The sequence below is a fragment of the Pongo abelii genome, chromosome 1 (assembly GCF_028885655.2).
Source record: "Pongo abelii isolate AG06213 chromosome 1, NHGRI_mPonAbe1-v2.0_pri, whole genome shotgun sequence".
Classification (NCBI taxonomy): Eukaryota; Metazoa; Chordata; class Mammalia; order Primates; family Hominidae; genus Pongo; species Pongo abelii.
In genome coordinates this window covers 47,589,921-47,608,002 of record NC_071985.2, presented here as the reverse complement: position 1 = coordinate 47,608,002, position 18,082 = coordinate 47,589,921, and the positions used below count along the sequence as shown (strand labels likewise).

Here is an 18,082-nt window from a genome sequence, read left to right as displayed (position 1 = left end):
ATTCTCTTCTATATCGAAATCTATTCAGAAGCCAAATAATAAGAAGAAGATTGCATAATAAATATGGAATAAGAACAAAGAGAGGTAGCTAGAGCTAAGGGATATTTTATCTGGGTCCTGGTGAAACCAGAAAAAATATCCTTGCCCCATGAGAGTGCAAATCTCTAGTTACTAAAATATTTATACCCACCAGGTCTTCAGTGCTGACTAAACATCAGATTCCTGCCCTCTGAATTCCTCCATGTCCCCTCTCCCACATTCTCTCTTTGGCCTGTACAATTAAATAGAGTTAACTATTCTTAATTACAGTCACATTCCAAACACGTCTTCTCCAACTTACACACCCAAATCAGATAACTAGTATGAACCATTCTCACACACCAAGACACATTTATTGATAATCTTTAGTTCCATGGAGGGTTCGATTCATCTGCTCACTTTATTTCCAAGCTTTTGGAGAGACCCTCACTCCTCTTTGCGGTCTTCCTTTATTTATTTATTTATTTGAGATGGAGTCTCGCTCTGTCACCCAGGCACAATTTCAGCTCACTGCAACCTCCACCTCCCACCTTCAAGTGATTCTCCTGCCTCAGCCTCCTGAGTAGCTGGGATTACAGGCAACACGCCGGGCTAAATTTTGTATTTTTAGTAGAGACGGGGTTTCACCACGTTGGTCAGGCTGGTCTCAAACTCCTGACCTCGTGATCCGCCCGCCTTGGCCTCCCAAAGTGCTGGGATTACAGGCATGTGCCACTGCACCCAGCCTCTTCCATTATTTATGACATTGACTTTTCCGTAAAATAAATATATACATATTTTAAAGTTAATTACAAACGTACAGAATGGAGAGGAGCACTTTAACAGCCATCACATGATTGGGATTTTGTTGACAGTAAACTAAAAGCTCCATGGGTCCCCGCCTTTTTTTTTTTTTTTTTTGACAGTGTCTCACTGTGTCACTAGAGTGCAGTGGCATGATCACAGCTCCCTGCGGGCTAGATCTCCTGGGCTCAAGCTATCTTCCCGCCTCAGTCTCCCGAATAGTCAGGGCTACAGGCACGTGCCACCACGCCCGGCCTGGTCCCCATAAGTCGCCTCTTCTCCAAGCCAAACATCTTCACACCTTCTGGTGATCATTAGTGGAGAGGCCTGTGAGAGGCTCTGGTGTCAATGTCCCTGAAATCGAGGGCTCCAAATTGGTCATGGCTCTCCAGATGGCCCAAACAGTTCCATTTCACAAACATTTATTGAGCATCTACTACATTCCAGGCACTGTGGTTATTATAAATCACTGAGACATTGTTTGCCCTAAAGGAGCTACGTGTATTTGGTACCAGCTTCACAATAAGTGACGAATAAGATAGCATTAATCCACATTTGACAGCAAAAGTACAAAAAAAGAAAGAAAGAAAAAGAAGAGAGAGAAAGGAAAGAAAAGAAAAGAGAAAGAAAGAGGCCGGGTGCGGTGGCTCACGCCTGTAATTCTAGCACTCTGGGAGGCCGAGGTGGGCGGATCACGAGGTCAGGAGTTCGAGTCCAGCCTGATCAACATGGCGAAACCCCGTCTCTACTAAAAAAATACAAAAATTAGCCGGACCTGGTGGCGCCCCCCTGTAATCCCAGCTACTCAGGAGGCTAAGGCAGGAGAATCGCTTGAACTCGGGAGGCGGAGGTCGCAGTGAGCCGAGATCTCGCCGCTGCACTCCAGCCTGGGCGACAGAGCCAAACTCCGTCTCAAAAAAAAAAAAAAGAAAAGAAAAAGAAAGAAAGAAAGAAAGAAAAAGGAAGGAAGGAAGGAGAGAAGAAAAGGAAAGGGGGAAGGGAAGGGGGAAGGGAAGGCGGAACGGAAGGGAAAGAAAGAAGCGTATTTAAGAAGTATCGCGTTGATCTCAGTCCACGGAACCTCTGGTAACCGCGTAGTGTGACTCCGTCATTGGTAGCTCCCCACCCACACAGCCGGGACTCGCGGCCTTTGAGGACGTGGGCAGGGCCAGTCTCGCCTCGCCGGGGCCAATGCCCCAACCACACGCTGTCCACAGGAGTCCTGGCTCCCATTGGCTGTAGCGAGAAACGGTGAACCAATGCTTATAGACCTTAACGCCCTCCTCTCGGGATCACTTCCGCCTCTGGGGTCAGGCTCCGCCCAGCTTGCCCGGCATCACTCGCGGCGTTGGAGTCAAGATGGAGGAGTACGCGCGAGAGCCTTGGTGAGCCTCACCGCTGTCTTTGCATTTCTCTTACCCCCCTGCCCACTGCCCTCCTTCTCCCTTGTCCAGGCTCCCAAGGTGCAAGCCAGACTCAACCGCAGCCTCGTCGACTTGGGCCTGGTAACTGTGGGCAGTGCGGTCTTTCGCGGCCAGTCGGCTTCTTAGCCCTGTATTCAGTACCTCCCCGGCCGCGTGAGCCTCCCTCTCCCAACACAGCACCCATGTGACCTTGTGATGGATGGTAAAGAGGTCCAGACTTGAGTTTGATAGAACCTCGGAACCTCCTCCCAACGCAGGGCGTAATCGATTTTATGCGGGGCCAGTTATAATCCCCTCTGTTCGCCGAGGTGACCTTGGGCGCGTCCCTCCGTCTCGCCTTGCTCAGTTCCTGCGTTGAGGAACTGAAGAATAGGCATTTGAGGGAGTGTCATTCTTGAGATTTTACTTGGATCATGATATGTGTCCACAGAGTGAAGCATTTTAAATGAATGGAACATAGATTTTAGCCAAGGGGTCTGGATAAACTTCTTTATTGCGTGGGGCCTTGTTTTTCTCCTTGGAATTCTTTCTTGAGGGTAGAGGGGGACAAAAATTACCTGGGAAATAGGAAGAGGTAATAGCATGTGTTCTCTGAAAAGCCATGGACAGAAATTCATTCTTTCATCCAGCGTTTATTGAGTATGAATAAACCAGACACATAGATAATTATAAAATGATGTAATTGCTGTCGGAAGTCTCAGGTTGCCAGAGTTTAAAGTTTCCAGGGTCATAGGTAAAAAATCAAATCTTGATATTTCGGTTAATCATTTGTTTTATTGTGTAAGAGCAACAACCAAGATGTCCTCAATTTGTGAAAGTGCTCAGGACCTTGAATTATTACTCTGCTATCCTAGCCTTGTTGCATGTTTTGTGTTCCCCTCTCCCACAGATAGCATACAAAATATAAGTTTTAGGGTCTCCTGGCTCTTCAAACTTATTTTCTTCAAAGCAGTTATCCTCCATTCTGGATTGTGCTCAGATATGTAGGACTCAGCACACTGTAAATAGCTGTTTGATGTACTATAATGACACAGGTTAGCAGAGGGTTAAAATATTTAACTATGTTGAGTTAAATATCTTAGTAAAATAAGGCCGGGCTTGGTGGTTCACGCCTGTAATCCCAGCACTTTGGAAGGTCGAGGCAGATCACGAGGTCAGGAGTTCAAGATCAGCCTGGCCAGTATGGTGAAACCCCGTCTCTACTAAAAATACAAATATTTGCCAGGCGTGGTGGCACGCGCCTGTAGTCCCAGCTACTTGGGAGGCTGAGGCAGGAGAACCACTTGAACCCAGGAGACGGAGGTTGCAGTGAGCCAAGATTGCGCCATTGCACTCCAGCCTGGGTGACAGAGTGAGACTCCATCTCAAAAAAACAAAAAAAAACAAACAAAAAAAAACTTAGAAAAATAATGGGTTTTCATTTACCAAATCATTAGGTAGCCCCTTTGCTTTCTCTTAGTACATATGCCCTGAAACAATATAATCAGTTACCTGGTTATCTTTGTAGTCAAAACTGCTTTGATTTTTTTGACTGCCCTGTTTGATTACAGCATTTCCTCAAGTCATTTTATAAGCCAAATATTTATTGGTTGCAGTGGGTCCTGCAGTATAATCTGTTCCATTATAATCCTTACTGTATTGGCAAAGAAGGTTTTATGGTTTGTGAATGAGAAATATGGTCATCTTTTTTTCCCCCCTGTTCTTAGCCCATGGCGAATTGTGGATGACTGTGGTGGGGCCTTTACGATGGGTACCATTGGTGGTGGTATCTTTCAAGCAATCAAAGGTTTTCGCAATTCTCCAGTGGTAAGTGGGTGAATGGTCTTATTTTATCATCACTTGCAACTTGGGTTTGATGATATTACTGGTGGTCCCATCAGTGGCTTAGAAATGTACTTCTAATATATTTTTTGTTGCTTCCTTTTTTTTGTTATAGGGAGTAAACCACAGACTACGAGGGAGTTTGACAGCTATTAAAACCAGGGCTCCACAGTTAGGAGGTAAGCAGAATTTTCATTTTAACTGACCTATTTTTTTCTGTTTATTTGAAGATAGAGCTATTTTTATATTTAGATTACAACAATTAGTGACTTTAGTTTGGTCTAACAGTTTGTCATAAACATATATCCCTATAGTTTCTTCTTGATTTGTAGTTTGTTTGAAAAATTAACCTGAATTATGATACCCATTTGAAAATCTTGTCTCTGTCCTTCAGATACTCAGTGATTTTTTTTTTTTCCTTCTCCAAAAGAAAGACAGTTATTTAAAGCTCAGGTTTGAGGCCGGGCGTGGGGCTCACGCCTGTAATCCCAGCACTTTGGGAGGCCAAGGTGGGCAGATCACCTGAAGTCGGGAGTTTGAGACCAGCCTGGCCAACATGGAGAAACCCCATCTCTACTAAAAATACAAAATTAACCCAGCATGGTGGCGCATGCCTGTAATCCCAGCTACTCAGGAGGCTGAGGCAGGAGAATCACTTGAACCCGGGAGGCGGAGGTTGCAGTGAGCCAAGATCACGCCATTGCACTCCAGCCTGGGCAACAAGAGCAAAACTCAGTCTCAAAAAAAAAAAACCTCAGGTTTGTGAGTCAGGACCGATAGCTTCTGAGGTAACATAAAGCTGAAGAGAATGTGATCTGAAGGATTGGAGTTTCATGCAGGAGAAACCCATCAAGCCAATTGGGCTCTTCTCCAAGGTTAGCTTTGGGACATTGTGCAGAGGTCATTGCAAAATTTGAAAAGATTCTATTCATTGTACTTTGTAAACTTGGTTATTCAGAAGCTGGGAAAAGGGAGGTGACAAAAAATGTTTGTAGGTTATATTCACTTACAAAGGTATAGTCAGGGTTGGGCGCAGTGGCTCACGCCAATAATCCCAGCAGTTTGGGAGGCTGAGTTAGGCAGATAGCTTGAGCTCAGGAGTTCGAGACCAGCCTGGGCAGCACGGCTGCCCATTTCCCCAGAAAAATGCAAAAATTAGCCAGGTGTTGGGGTGTGTGCCTGTGGTCCCAGCTACTAGGGAGGCTGACGTGGACGGATCACTTGAACCCATGAGGTTGAGGCTGCAGTGAGATTGCACCACTGCACTCCAGCCTGGGTGACAGAGACCCTGTCTCAAACAGCAACAAAAACAAACAACACAAGGGTATAGTTAGATTGGAGAGACCGTATATAAGACATGAAAAAATCTTAATACTTCAGTCGTTCCTTAGAAGTTTTGGGTATCAAAATAATCTTCTCTTTGCTTTTCTTAACTCTCACAGTAATGAAGAAGTTAGTACTATTATTATCTCCCATTTTCCCGATGAGGAAATTTAGGCCCTGAGGGTTGAGGTAATGTTGTATCTTTTTCCTTTTTTCCCTGTGTAATAATTATCTGCCCTGGAAAGTAATTAGTAACTAATTTCTCTTTGTTTTGGTGTTGGTGATTATTGTGTTATTCAAGAATGTTGAGTGGTATTAAAAAGTTCACACCAAACCCAGAACCTCTAGTATATGCAGAAGCCATATAGGATTTTGCTTGTTTTTTGAGAGGCTGCTTCTATCACCTTATGCATTTTCAGTGAGTTAAAATACCATCAGATAACTGTCACTGCCGAAAGAAGCCTGTGAAGACATAGCAACTAAATTATTAGCCGGACCTGGTGGTGCATGCCTGTAGTCCCACCTACTCGGGAGGCTGACGCAGGAGAATCTCTTGAACCCAGGAGGTGGAGATTGCAGTGAGCCGAGATTGCGCCACTACACTCCAGCCGGGGTGACAGAGCAAGACTCTGTCTCTAAAAAATAAAATAAAAGGGCTGGGCGCAGTGGCTCACGCCTGTAATCCCAACACTTTGAGAGGCCAAGGCGGGTGGATCACGAGGTCAGGAGTTTGAGACCAGCCTGGCCAACATGGTGAAACCCCATGTCTACTAAAAATACAAAAATTAGCTGGGCATGGTGGCACGTGCCTGTAATCCCAGCTACTCAGGAGGCTGAGGCAGGAGAATCGCTTGAACCCAGGAGGTGGAGGTTGCAGTGAGCCAAGATTGTGCCATTGGACTCCAGCCTGGGTGACAGAGTGAGACACTGTCTCAATAAATAAATAAATAAATAAATAAATAAAATTAAAAACTAAATGTAGGCCGGGCGCGGTGGCTCACCACTGTAGTCCCAGCACTTTTGGAGGCCGAGGCAGGTGGATCACAAGGTGAGGAGAGCGAGACCATCCTGGCTAACATGGTGAAACCCCATCTCTACTAAAAATACTAAAAATACAAAAAAAATTAGCTGGACATGGTGACGGGCGCCTGTAGTCCCAGCTCCTCGGGAGGCTGAGGCACGAGAATGGCTGAACCCGGGAGGCGGAACTTGCAGTGAGCCCAGATCGCGCCACTGTACTCCAGCCAGGGTGACAGCGAGACTCTGTCTCAAAATAAATAAATAAATAAAAATAAATGTAATGTGGTACTGTGGAACAGAAAAAGGACATTAACAAACTAAGGAAATCTGAATTAAGTATGGACTTCAGTTAATAGTAATGTGTCGGCCGGGCACAGTGGCTCACACCTGTAATCCCAGCACTTTGGGAGGCTGAGGCAGTAGATTACCTAAGGTCGGGAGTTTGAGACCATCCTGGCCAACGTGGTGAAACCCGCATCTGTACTAAAAATACACCAATTAGCCGGGTGTGGTGGCAGGCACCTGTAATCCTAGCTACTCGGGAGACTGAGGGAGAAGAATTGCTTGAGCCTGGGAGGCAGAGTTTGTAGTGAGCCGAGATTGTGCCATTGCACTCTAGCCTGGGCAACAGAGCAAGACTCTGTCTCAAAAAAAAAAAAAAAATGATAGTAATGTGTCAATATTGGGTCATTAGTTGTGACAGATGCTCCATGCTAATGTAGATGTTGGTAATAGGGAAAAACTGGAAGAGTTTATTTTTTCTTACAAAGCACGGTGAAATAGAGGAAGAGCGAGTGGTGATATGAGTGAATTGGAATTATCCATTTCAAATCCTTGAGGTTAGCCTTTTTTAGGAAGCTATTGAGAAGTTTTTATGGTATTTTAAATTCTAAAAATACTAGGATGATGATTTTATTCATTTGGTGAGCATTTACTAAGGTATTCAGATCAAGTTGCAGGGAGGGACAGGCAGTATGGGAAAATCATAGTTGTGTTCTGAAAGGTGTTATATTTTCTTTATTTTTTTTTTTTTTGAGATAGGGTCACCCAGGCTGGAGTGTGGTGGCACAATCTTGGCTCACTGCAACCTCCGCCTCCCAGGTTCAAGTGATTCTCCCGCCTCAGCCTCCTGAGTAGCTGGGATTATAGGCATGCGCCACCATAGCCGGGATAATTTTTGTATTTTTAGTAAAGACGAGGTTTTACCATATTGGTCAGGCAGGTCTTGAACTCCCTACCTCAGGTGATCTGCCTACCTCAGCATCCCAAAGTGCTGAGATTACAGGCATGAGCCACCACGCCCGGACTTAGGTCTTATATTTTATTTTCTTTTCTTTTTTTTTTTTTTTTTTTTGAAACGGAATTTCACTCTTGTTGCCCAGGCTAGAGTGCAATGGCGCAGTCTTGGCTCACGTCAACTTCCGCCTCTCCGGTTCAAGCGATTCTCTATCCTCAGCCTCCCAAGTAGCTGGGATTACAGGCGCATGCCGCTGCTCCTGGCTAAGGTTTTTGTATTTTAGTGGAGGTGGGGTTTCACCATGTTTCCCAGGCTGGTCTCGAACTCTTGAGCTCAGGCAGTCCACCCGTCTTGGTCTCCCGAAGTGCTAGGATTACAGGTGTGAGCCATCCTGCCCAGCCCAGGTCTTATATTTTCATAGAAAAAATAAGATAGGATTTTGACATGTCCCTTTTATTCTTTGACCACTTTCTTGCATTTTGGAAGAAGACATTTCAGGCTCATCTTGTACTTTTCATGCCCTAGCTGTGGGCAGGGCAGCTTTTCCTGTTGTAGCCATTTCTCCAAAGAGCCCCAGTTCCTTTTAGTTGAGAATGGTATTTAGGGCCAGAAGTGGTAGCTCACACCTGTAATCCCAGCACTTTGGGAGGCCAAGGCAGGAGAATGGCTTGAGCCCAGGAGTTCAACACCCTTGACAACTTAAGAGAGAATGCCTCTCTACAAAAAAATTTTTTAAAAGAAAAGAAAAATCAAGAATGGTATACAATCTATATTTCTGTTTATCTATACATATTGAAAATCACAACTTTATATTGATATCTCGTATTTCCAATTCAGCCCCACAGCATTCATTGTTTTCTTCCTTTTCATATGTATACCTGCCTTCTTAACCTGCTTGGGCTATGGTACCCCACAACAGGCTGCCCTTTGTCAGGGTATACTCTGACACTCCATGCCAGGCTGCCTTCCTTGAGAATCTCTCTCTTGTTTAGGCTCTAAAACCTTGTTCTAGGGTGTCCAGGTGTATAGACATTCGCCTCATCTGGCTCTGGATCCTCACACCAGGCTACCCTTTATGGATCTCCTCTTCCTGCTTAGACTCAAACTCTCCATTTCATCAGTAGCCAAAACTTATTCTGGCAGTGATTCTCAGGGGAAGGGTCTCCTGAGATTTTAGGCTCTCATGAGGAAATGGGAGGGTCTTGTCAGAAAATTTTAGTGAGGTAATTCTAATATAACTAGACGTCATAGCTCTCTCCCAAGGCATAGAATTACTGAGTTAGAAGAAATAACTGGTTTATTTTTACATAGGATGTGATGTCTAATATTGGACTAAAAATGAGGATGCTTATGCTATACTCCATTGGTACTATCCACTGGATTTATTTATTTATTTTTTGAGACGGAGTCTCGCTCTGTCACCCAGGCTGGAGCGCAGTGGTGCGAACTTGGCTCACTGCAAGTTCTGCCTCCTGGGTTCACACCATTCTCCTGCCTCAGCCTCCAGAGTAGCTGGGACTACAGGTGCCCGCCATCACACCTGGCTAATTTTTTTTGTATTTTTTAGTAGAGACGGGGGTTTCACCGTGTTGGCCAGGATGGTCTCGATCTTCTGACCTCATGATCTGCCTGCCTCGGCCTCCCAAAGTGCTGGGGGATTGTAGGCGTGAGCTACCACACCTGGCTGTTTTTGTATTTAGATAGAGTTTAAGTGCAAAATAATCTGCTGATTTAAGACTGTTTTAAATTCATATCTGAGGAATAAAGGATGGACAGGCAATTTCCATCCCTTTGATGTTCCATAATTCTAGCTATTTATATCATTTATTTGCCCCTTCAGCATGTATTGGCTTACACCTGTAATACATTCCAGAATAGCTGGATTTCGTTTTCCCATCGGTGATTTTCATAGAGTAGATGCTCAATGACATATAATGAAGAAAGGCCAAAAATAGAGGTAAGTAAAGCTATGAAAGAAAAGGAGAACGAAAGAGGAAGCAGAGTAGTTTGATTTTGTTTATTGCTGCTTAAACCAGAGAGATATGTTGTTCTGGAAGGATGATTTGCTTGTTTTTACACACATGCAGCCTGACTCTTTTAGGCTTGGCTTATTTCTTTTTTGTTTGTTTGAGATAGAGTGTCGCTCTTGTTGTCCAGGCTGGAGTGCAGTGGCACGATCTCAGCTCACTGCAACCTCTGTCTCCTGGGTTCAAGCGATTCTCCTGCCTCGGCCTCACCAGTAGCTGGGATTACAGGTGCTCGCCACCACACCCGGCTAATTTTTACATTTTTAGTAGAGGCGGGGTTTCGCCATGTTAGCCAGGCTGGTCTTGAACTCCTGGCCTCAGGTGATCCACCCACTGCAGCCTCCCAAAGTGCTGGGATTACAGGTGTGAGCCATGGTACCCGGCTGGCTTATTTCTCTTAGGCTTTGGGCCATTGCTAATTTTCCAGCTGATATATAATACAATCCAGCTTTATTCAAAAGATAAGTATTCTAACTCTTGTTCAGTGTTTATTCAAATTTGTGTTTGCATGTATTTGTTTGGACTATAAGTTTTGAGACTGTAGTGAGTGTTGTTTTTGACTATAATATTTTAAATAGAATATGAAATTTAAATTAGTGTTTGCTTGTTTCTTTTTACAATAAAATAGGTAGCTTTGCAGTTTGGGGAGGGCTGTTTTCCATGATTGACTGTAGTATGGTTCAAGTCAGAGGAAAGGAAGATCCCTGGAACTCCATCACAAGTGGTGCCTTAACGGGAGCCATATTGGCAGCAAGAAGTAAGTAGTCATTATAGACACACTAGTAGAAGCCACACTTTTAGGAAAATCTCATCTGCCTTAATTGAATGACATCAGTAATATATATAACAGATTATTGACCAGGCACATTGGCTCATGACTATAATTCCATCACTTGGGAGGCTGAGGCAGGTAGATTGCATGAGCCCAGGAGCTCTTAAGATCAGATATAGGGAGACCTGGTTTCTACAAAAAAAAGTTTTAATTAGCTGGGTGTGTGGGTGCATGCCTATAGTCCCAGCTACTCATGAGGCAGAGGGAGGAGGATCACTTGAGCCACCGCACTCTGGCCTGGGCAACAGAGTGAGACCTTGCTTCAAAAATGATAATAATTATAAAACTAAGCATTGTTTAATTTGGCGTAGCACAAATATACAAATATACAGTATATGGTGATTTGAAAAAAAAAGTAAGGGGATCTATTTATTTGGAATATTTGAGAATGAAAGAGCATGGAATTCTAACCCATATATTACAGTGGTTGAGAGCACTTCAGGTCCCAGTTCTGCCATTAATTAGCTGTATGATTGGTCAGTTTACCAAACTTTTTATGCTATAATTTCTTCACCAATAATCTGGAGTTAATTAATAATTATACCTGCCATATAGAGTTGTTATGAATAAGGAACTTAGAACCATCTTCTGGATCCTCAGGACAGAGAGCAAACCAGAATTCCATTGAGCTTACTGGTTTAGACCAAGGGATTTGCAAACTATTTCTGTAAAGGCCAGATAGTGAATATTTTAGGCTTTGTGGGCTGTGTGGTCTTTGTCATAGCTACCTAAATCTGCTGTCATAGCATGAAAGCAGCCATGGATAATACATAAACGAAACAGTATGGCTGTGTTTCAGTAAAACTTTATTTATTTATTTATTTTATTTCATTTTATTTATTTATTTTTTTGAGACGGAGTCTTACTCTGTCACCCAAGCTGGAATGCAGTGGTGCGATCTCCGCTCACTGCAAGCTCTGCCTCCCGGGTTCAAGCAATTCTCCTGCCTCAGCCTCCTGAGTAGCTGGGACTACAGGTGTGTACCACCATGCCTGGCTAATTTTTTGTATTTTTAGTGGAGACGGGGTTTCACCATGTTAGCCAGGATGGTCTCGATCTCCTGATCTCGTGATCCACCCACCTCGGCCTCCCAAAGTGCTGGGATTACGGGCGTGAGCCACTGCACCCGGCCCTGTTTATTTATTTATTTTCTTGAGACGGAGTCTTACTCTGTCACCCAGGCTAGAGTGCAGTGGCACAATCTCGGCTCACTGCAACCTCTGCTTCCTGGGTTCAAGCAATTCTCCTGCCTCAGCCTCCTGAGAAACTGGGACTACAGGTGCCCACCACCACGTCAGGCTAATTTTTGTATTTTTGGTAGAGACGGGGTTTCACCATGTTGGCCAGGCTGGTCTCGAACTCCTGACCTCGTGATCTGCCCGCCTCAGCCTCCCAAAGTGCTGGGATTTACGGCCTTTCAGTAAAACTTTATTTACAAAAATAGGCAGTGGGTGGCCTGTGGGCGGCTGTAGTTTACTGACTCTGGGTCTTAGGCAATAAGAAAGAGTTTGGGAGTTGGGGGAGCATGTCGCCATATGGACAGTTCTCTTCTTTACTATCTCTTACAGTAAACTAGATTTCTGTAAAAAATAATCTCTTTGTTATTAATGTCTTCAGATGGACCAGTGGCCATGGTTGGGTCAGCCGCAATGGGTGGCATTCTCCTAGCTTTAATTGAAGGAGCTGGTATCTTGTTGACAAGATTTGCCTCTGCACAGTTTCCCAATGGTGAGTGTTTTTGCTTGAAACTATAGCTCAAACATTTTGGAATGGTTTTCTGATGTTAAGAAAGAACATACTTTGTCTGATAAAATGTATGGTATGTATTAACATGCTGTGGTTCATGAGGACTGTGATAATAGGTAAAAAATGAACATGTTATATTTAGCCACAATAACAAAAATTTTTTGTATAAATTTGCTGTTGATCTTTATCGTACTTAGGGTTTATCAGTGCTCATGTATTGCAAGAAATGTCTGATCATTTTAAAGGGACTTGAAGAATGGTTCTGCAGATGTGTAACAATCATGATGGTCAATTGACAATTTAGTATTGTACATCTACATGCCAGACACTGTTTCAGGTAGTGAACAGAACAGTCCCTGCCCTCAAGGAGTTACATTCTAGTAGGGGGAGACAGACTAACACATTAACAGATAAATTAGCTTATTTTAGATAATGTTGCTTGTTTTGAAGAAGAGAGTAGTGGAAAGTGACTCATATTTGGGAAGGTCACTTTAGGGTTCACAGTAGAAGTATCTTAGGAAATGTGTTAGCCCGGCTAATTTTTATATTGGTTTAATTTGTTGCCTGTTGTTCCTCCTATCTGATACATAGGGTAATAATTAAATTGTGGGCTGAATGATGATTACATGGTTATAAAATGTGCTCTCAGCTGATTAGCCAGGCATAATGGCTCACACCTATAGTCCTAGCTACTCAGGAGGCACGAGAATCAGTTGAACCTGGGAGGTGGAGGTTGCAGTGAGCCAAGATCACACCACTGCACTCTAGGCTGGTCGATGGAGCGAGATTCTGTCTCAAAATGAAACAAACAGAAAACTTCTATCAAGATGGTGCATTCCTGTAGTTCCAGCTACTCAGGAGGCAACTCACTTGAACCCAGGAGTTTAAGGCCAGCCTGGGCAACAGAGCAAGATCCCATCTCTTAAAAAAAAATTTCAGTGTCTAAATGAAAATATCCCTTGACAGTGGAAGGATGCAGAAAGATATTGTGAGGTGGCCAGGCACGGTGGCTCATACCTGTAATCCCAGCATTTTGGGAGACTGAGGCAGGTGGATCACTTGAGGTCAGGAGTTTTGAGAGCAGCCTGGCCAACGTGGTGAAACCCCGTCTCTACTAAAAATACGAATTAGCAGGGCATGGTGGCACACGCCTGTAATCCCAGCTTCTCGGGAGGCTGAGGTACAAGAGTCACTTGAACCTGGGAGGCGGAGATTGCAGTGAGCTGAGGTTACGCCTTTGCACTCCAGCCTGGGCAACAGAGCAAGACTTGGTCTCAAAATGTATATATATATAATATATATACATATATATAGTGAGGATAATAGTAGTGAAAATTTGACCTGGCATTTGGGAAAGAAATACGTAGAATAGTGAGACGTGTTGAAAATTATTTTTGGAGCTTGGAAAAGATTCAGCATAAAGTTAGGATAGATCATACATCCCAATTTGCTTTGATTTCCCTGAGGCACCTAGCAAGAGATTCAGTATCTTTTTGGCACAATTTTCAAGTGCACTGCTCGTTAAATGGCAGTGAGTAATCTAGATGACCCTGCAGACCCTCTCACCTTCTGTTTGTTTTTCATTCCTTACTTCTGAGTTAGCACTCTGTTGTGATGGTCACTTTCCAATTTTGTTTTGACTGCTTCAGTGTGAAAGACTTTACATAAAACATCAAAACAGTTCCATATTCGCAGAAATTCAGAAGTGGATATAGCAAAAACTTAAATAGTTACATTGTCTCATAGAAATTAGCCTTGAGTACTTTGTTTTAGGCTTTTTTCCTCAGAGGGAATCTTCTTTTTATTTTATTTATTTATTTTAATTTTTTTTGAAACAGAATCTCTGTGACCCAGGCTGGAGCGTAGTGGTGCAATCTTAGCTCACTGCAGCCTTGACCTCCTGGGCTCAGGCGATCCTCCCACCTCAGCCTCTTGAGCAGCTGGGACTATAGGTGTGCACCGCCATGCCCGGCTAATTTTTATATTTTTTGTAGAGATGAGGTCTCTGCCCAGGCTGATCCTGAACTCCTGGGCTCAAGTGATCCTCCTGCCTCGGCCTCCCAAAGTGCTGGGATTACAGGGGTGAGCCACCGCGCCCAGCTGGAATCTCCTTTTGAGTAATTAAAACTCAGCATTTATATAGAAGCAGCCTAAAAGAGGTGCATTTGTTTTTAGACAGGAGATGTGTTTCTGAAAAGCTGTGTAGAGGGGAAATCTTTGAAAACTTAATCATATTTTTCCAGTGAACTTACATGAAAAAGTTTGTCTTGTTTTGTTTTTGAGACAGAGTCTCGCTCTGTCGCCCAGGCTGGATTGCAGTGGCGCATTCTCAGCTTACTGCACCCTCCGCCTCCGGGGTGCAAGCAATTCTTCTGTCTCAGCCTCCTGAGTAGCTGGGACTACAGGTACGCAACATCACGCCTGGTTAATTTTTTTTTGTATTTTTTAGTAGAGACGCAGTTTCACCGTATTGGCCAGGCTGGTCTCGAATTCCTGACCTCGTGATCCGCCCGCCTTGACCTCCCAAAGTGCTGGGAATGTGAGCCATCATGCCCAGTGAAAAAGTTTTTAAAACAGTGGAAAAAGATTAGACAGAACTGTATTTAAATGGCAACAGTGGTTTTCATTGGCTTATCTTTTTTTGTAGTTTTTTTTTTTAAACAGAGTCTTGCTCTGTCTCGCAGGCTGGAGTGCAATGGCGCGATCTCTTCTCACTGCAACCTCCACCTCCCAGGTTCAAGTGATTCTCCTGCCTAGCTCCTGAGTAATTGGGATTACAGACACTCACCACCATGCCTGGCTAATTTTCATATTTTCAGTAGAGATGGGGTTTCACCATGTTGTCCTGACCTCAGGTGATCTGCCCGCCTCAGCCTTCCAAAGTGCTGAGATTACAGGCGAGAGCCACTGCGCCCGGCCCCGGCTTATCTTTTTTACCTAGTATCTTCTCAAGTTTTCTGTAATTAACAGATAGTTGCATTTATAGTGAAGTAAAAATATATGAGTGAAACACTTTGAAAACTTCAGAGAATTCTACCACTGCCCTCTTTCTCTCTTCCTTCCAGATATTTGTTAGTCTACTTCAGTTTTTCTTAAAGGAGAAAAGATTGATTCATCCCCTAAAAGTCTTTTTTTTTTTGTTTTTTAAAGCCACTTTGTTTTTCTTAGTTCACAGGCTCTCCTATCCTTTGAAAATGAAAACTGCAAGACTTTGTTCTACAGCAAGCTAGGGGGTATCTTCCCATTTCAGAGCTCATTCCCTACTTAATTGGTTATATGAATTGGATTACCAAGTTCTCTTAAAACATGACTAAGCTACTTATACTTTGTGAAAATAATTTTAAATAGCTACTGAAAAATATGACAAGAAGTGGGAGAAACTCTTCTAATCTTGATATATGGCAGCTTGTTACAGCAATTGCTTTAAAAACTTGAAGTTTGCTTCTTGCTATAATTAATCCGTCTGACTTTCCTAGCATAGTGTTTGAGAACTGTTCATTCTGGAGCATAGCAAGCCAGTCTGTCATATGTTATACCAAATTTGAAGGTTCTCTAGTACTTTTATGGGAATTAGGCAGATCTAGAAAGAAATTAGGGTTATAGCTTTAATTTAGCACATTTTTTTTTGTTGTTGATTGATCTACTCTCTATAGAGACTTGTTCTTTTTAATAATATAATATTCAGGTGATTTTTAATCCTTTTTATTTCTCACTTGCAGGACCTCAATTTGCAGATGACCCCTCCCAGTTGCCTTCAACTCAGTTACCTTCCTCACCTTTTGGAGACTATCGACAATATCAGTAGGACTTCTTTCCTAGGATTTCTTTAACAGAACGAGTTGTAGTTCGAGAAGGATTTCAGAAGATCAAGTTACAGTCTGTTTGTAAAACCATAGGTGGGACAGCTATGGCCAATAGGCTATAAAGAGACATTTAGCACTTTTTTCTATTTAAAGGAACAAGCGGGGAGGGGTGCTAAAAGATAATACGTTTATTTATTCACACTTGAATTGCATTTGTGATCAAAATAAATGTTTAAATCGCTAAAGGAAAATACAGTAAGTGCTTGAAAGATGAAGGACCAAAGGGCCAAAAAACAGTGAAATATGATCATCATCTCCTTGGGGACTTCTCTGCCTGGTTTTCTGTGTTCTGTTATTCAAACAATAAAAAGCTGGTGGAACTTACTCTTTCTTTTAAGATAAGTTGTAGACTTCGACGTTTCATGCTTATGTACTTCAAATAATGCATGTTTTATAGTTAGTCCCTCATCACTTGAAGTGACTTCTGAGAATTATGCAGAGTCAACATGGATCATTTCACAGTGAGATGCTTTACGGATTGAAGGATATGGTAAAATATTTATACTTTTACTTTGAAAGTAAAATATACTATGTCTTGGTTTTGAGGATATTGGATACAAAACTCTCTTCCTTTAGGGCCACTGAGTCTTGATTCCTGATCATCAGAAATTTCACCAGAAACAACTTGCTTCCAATATACCCAATTCTATATGAAGAATTCATGGAGAGTGTACTGTCACTGGAAGAGTTTAGTGTTTCTTGTATGCTTGAAAATAAAGTATGTACTGTTTTGAATGTGTTCCAAGTCCTCTGCATAAACGATGTATTTTGGGGTCTGGAAAATGGATGAGCACTTCAGAACAGGTCATTTTCCTGATATTGGAAGTGACATGTGGCCCTATAGGAGGCATGATGTTAGTTAATTACACATTTGCCTACATCTGTGGGAAATGGAGAACAAAGCCATGTAGGTACTGTAAACACACGTTTATCTTTTGGCCCAATGGCATACATACGGTAGGCATTTAATTACTGATTGTGTTTGGATAATTTGGGAATTTTTTACTGTGGTAAAATATACATAAAATAATATGTATTAACCATTTGTAAGTATAATTCAGTGGCATTGAAATACAGTCACAATGGCTCCCTCTCCCTCTCCCCACTTCTTTCTTCGGTCTCCCTCTGTTGCCGAGGCTGGACTGTACTGCCGTGATCTCAGCTCGCTGCAACCTCCCTGCCTCGGGCTCCTGTGATTCTGCCTCGGCCTGCGAGTGCCTGGGATTGCAGGCGCGTGCCGCCACGCCTGACTGGTTTTTGTATTTTTGGTGGAGATGGGGTTTCGCCATGTTGACTGGGCTGGTCTCCAGCTCCTGGCCTCGAGTGATCTGCCCGCCTCCCGAGGTGCTGGGATTGCAGACGGAATCTCGCTCACTCGATGCTCAATGTTGCCCAGGCTGGAGTGCAGTGGCGTGATCTCGGCTCGCTACAACCTCCACCTCCCAGCCGCCTGCCTTGGCCTCCCAAAGTGCTAAGATTACAGCCTCTGCCCGGCTGCCACCCCGTCTAGGAAGTGAGGAGCGTCTCTGCCTGGCCGCCCATCGTCTGGGATGTGAGGAGCCCCTCTGCCGGGCCGCCCCGTCTGGGAAGTGAGGAGCGCCTCTGCACGGCTACCCCGTCTGGGAAGTGAGGAGCGCCTCTGCCCGGCCGCCCCGTCTGGGAGGTGAGGAGCGCCTCTGCCCGGCCGCCCATCGTCTGGGAAGTGAGGAGCGCCTCTGCCCGGCCGCCCACCGTCTGGGATGTGAGGAGCGCCTCTACCCGGCCGCCCCGTCTGGGAGGTGAGGAGCGCCTCTGCCCCGCCACCCATCGTCTGGGAAGTGAGGAGCGCCTCTGCCCGGCCGCCCCGTCTGGGAAGTGAGGAGCGCCTCTGCCCGGCCGCCCCGTCTGGGAAGTGAGGAGCGCCTCTGCCCGGCCGCCCCGTCTGGGAGGTGAGGAGCGCCTCTGCCCGGCCGCCCCGTCTGGGAAGT

The 18,082-nt window shown here is 44.1% G+C and overlaps 1 protein-coding gene across 1 annotated transcript; it reads left to right on the top strand.

The window, feature by feature from the left end:
* Window positions 1-945: 945 nt before the first annotated feature.
* Window positions 946-16,854, top strand: TIMM17A (translocase of inner mitochondrial membrane 17A). Its single transcript, XM_002809614.6, has 6 exons — window positions 946-2,207; window positions 3,953-4,052; window positions 4,183-4,246; window positions 10,303-10,431; window positions 12,124-12,234; window positions 15,972-16,854. Exons 1-6 carry the CDS (start codon window positions 2,182-2,184, stop codon window positions 16,055-16,057), a joined length of 516 nt encoding a protein of 171 aa, XP_002809660.3. The 5' UTR covers window positions 946-2,181; the 3' UTR covers window positions 16,058-16,854.
* The last annotated feature ends 1,228 nt before the right edge of the window (window positions 16,855-18,082 follow it).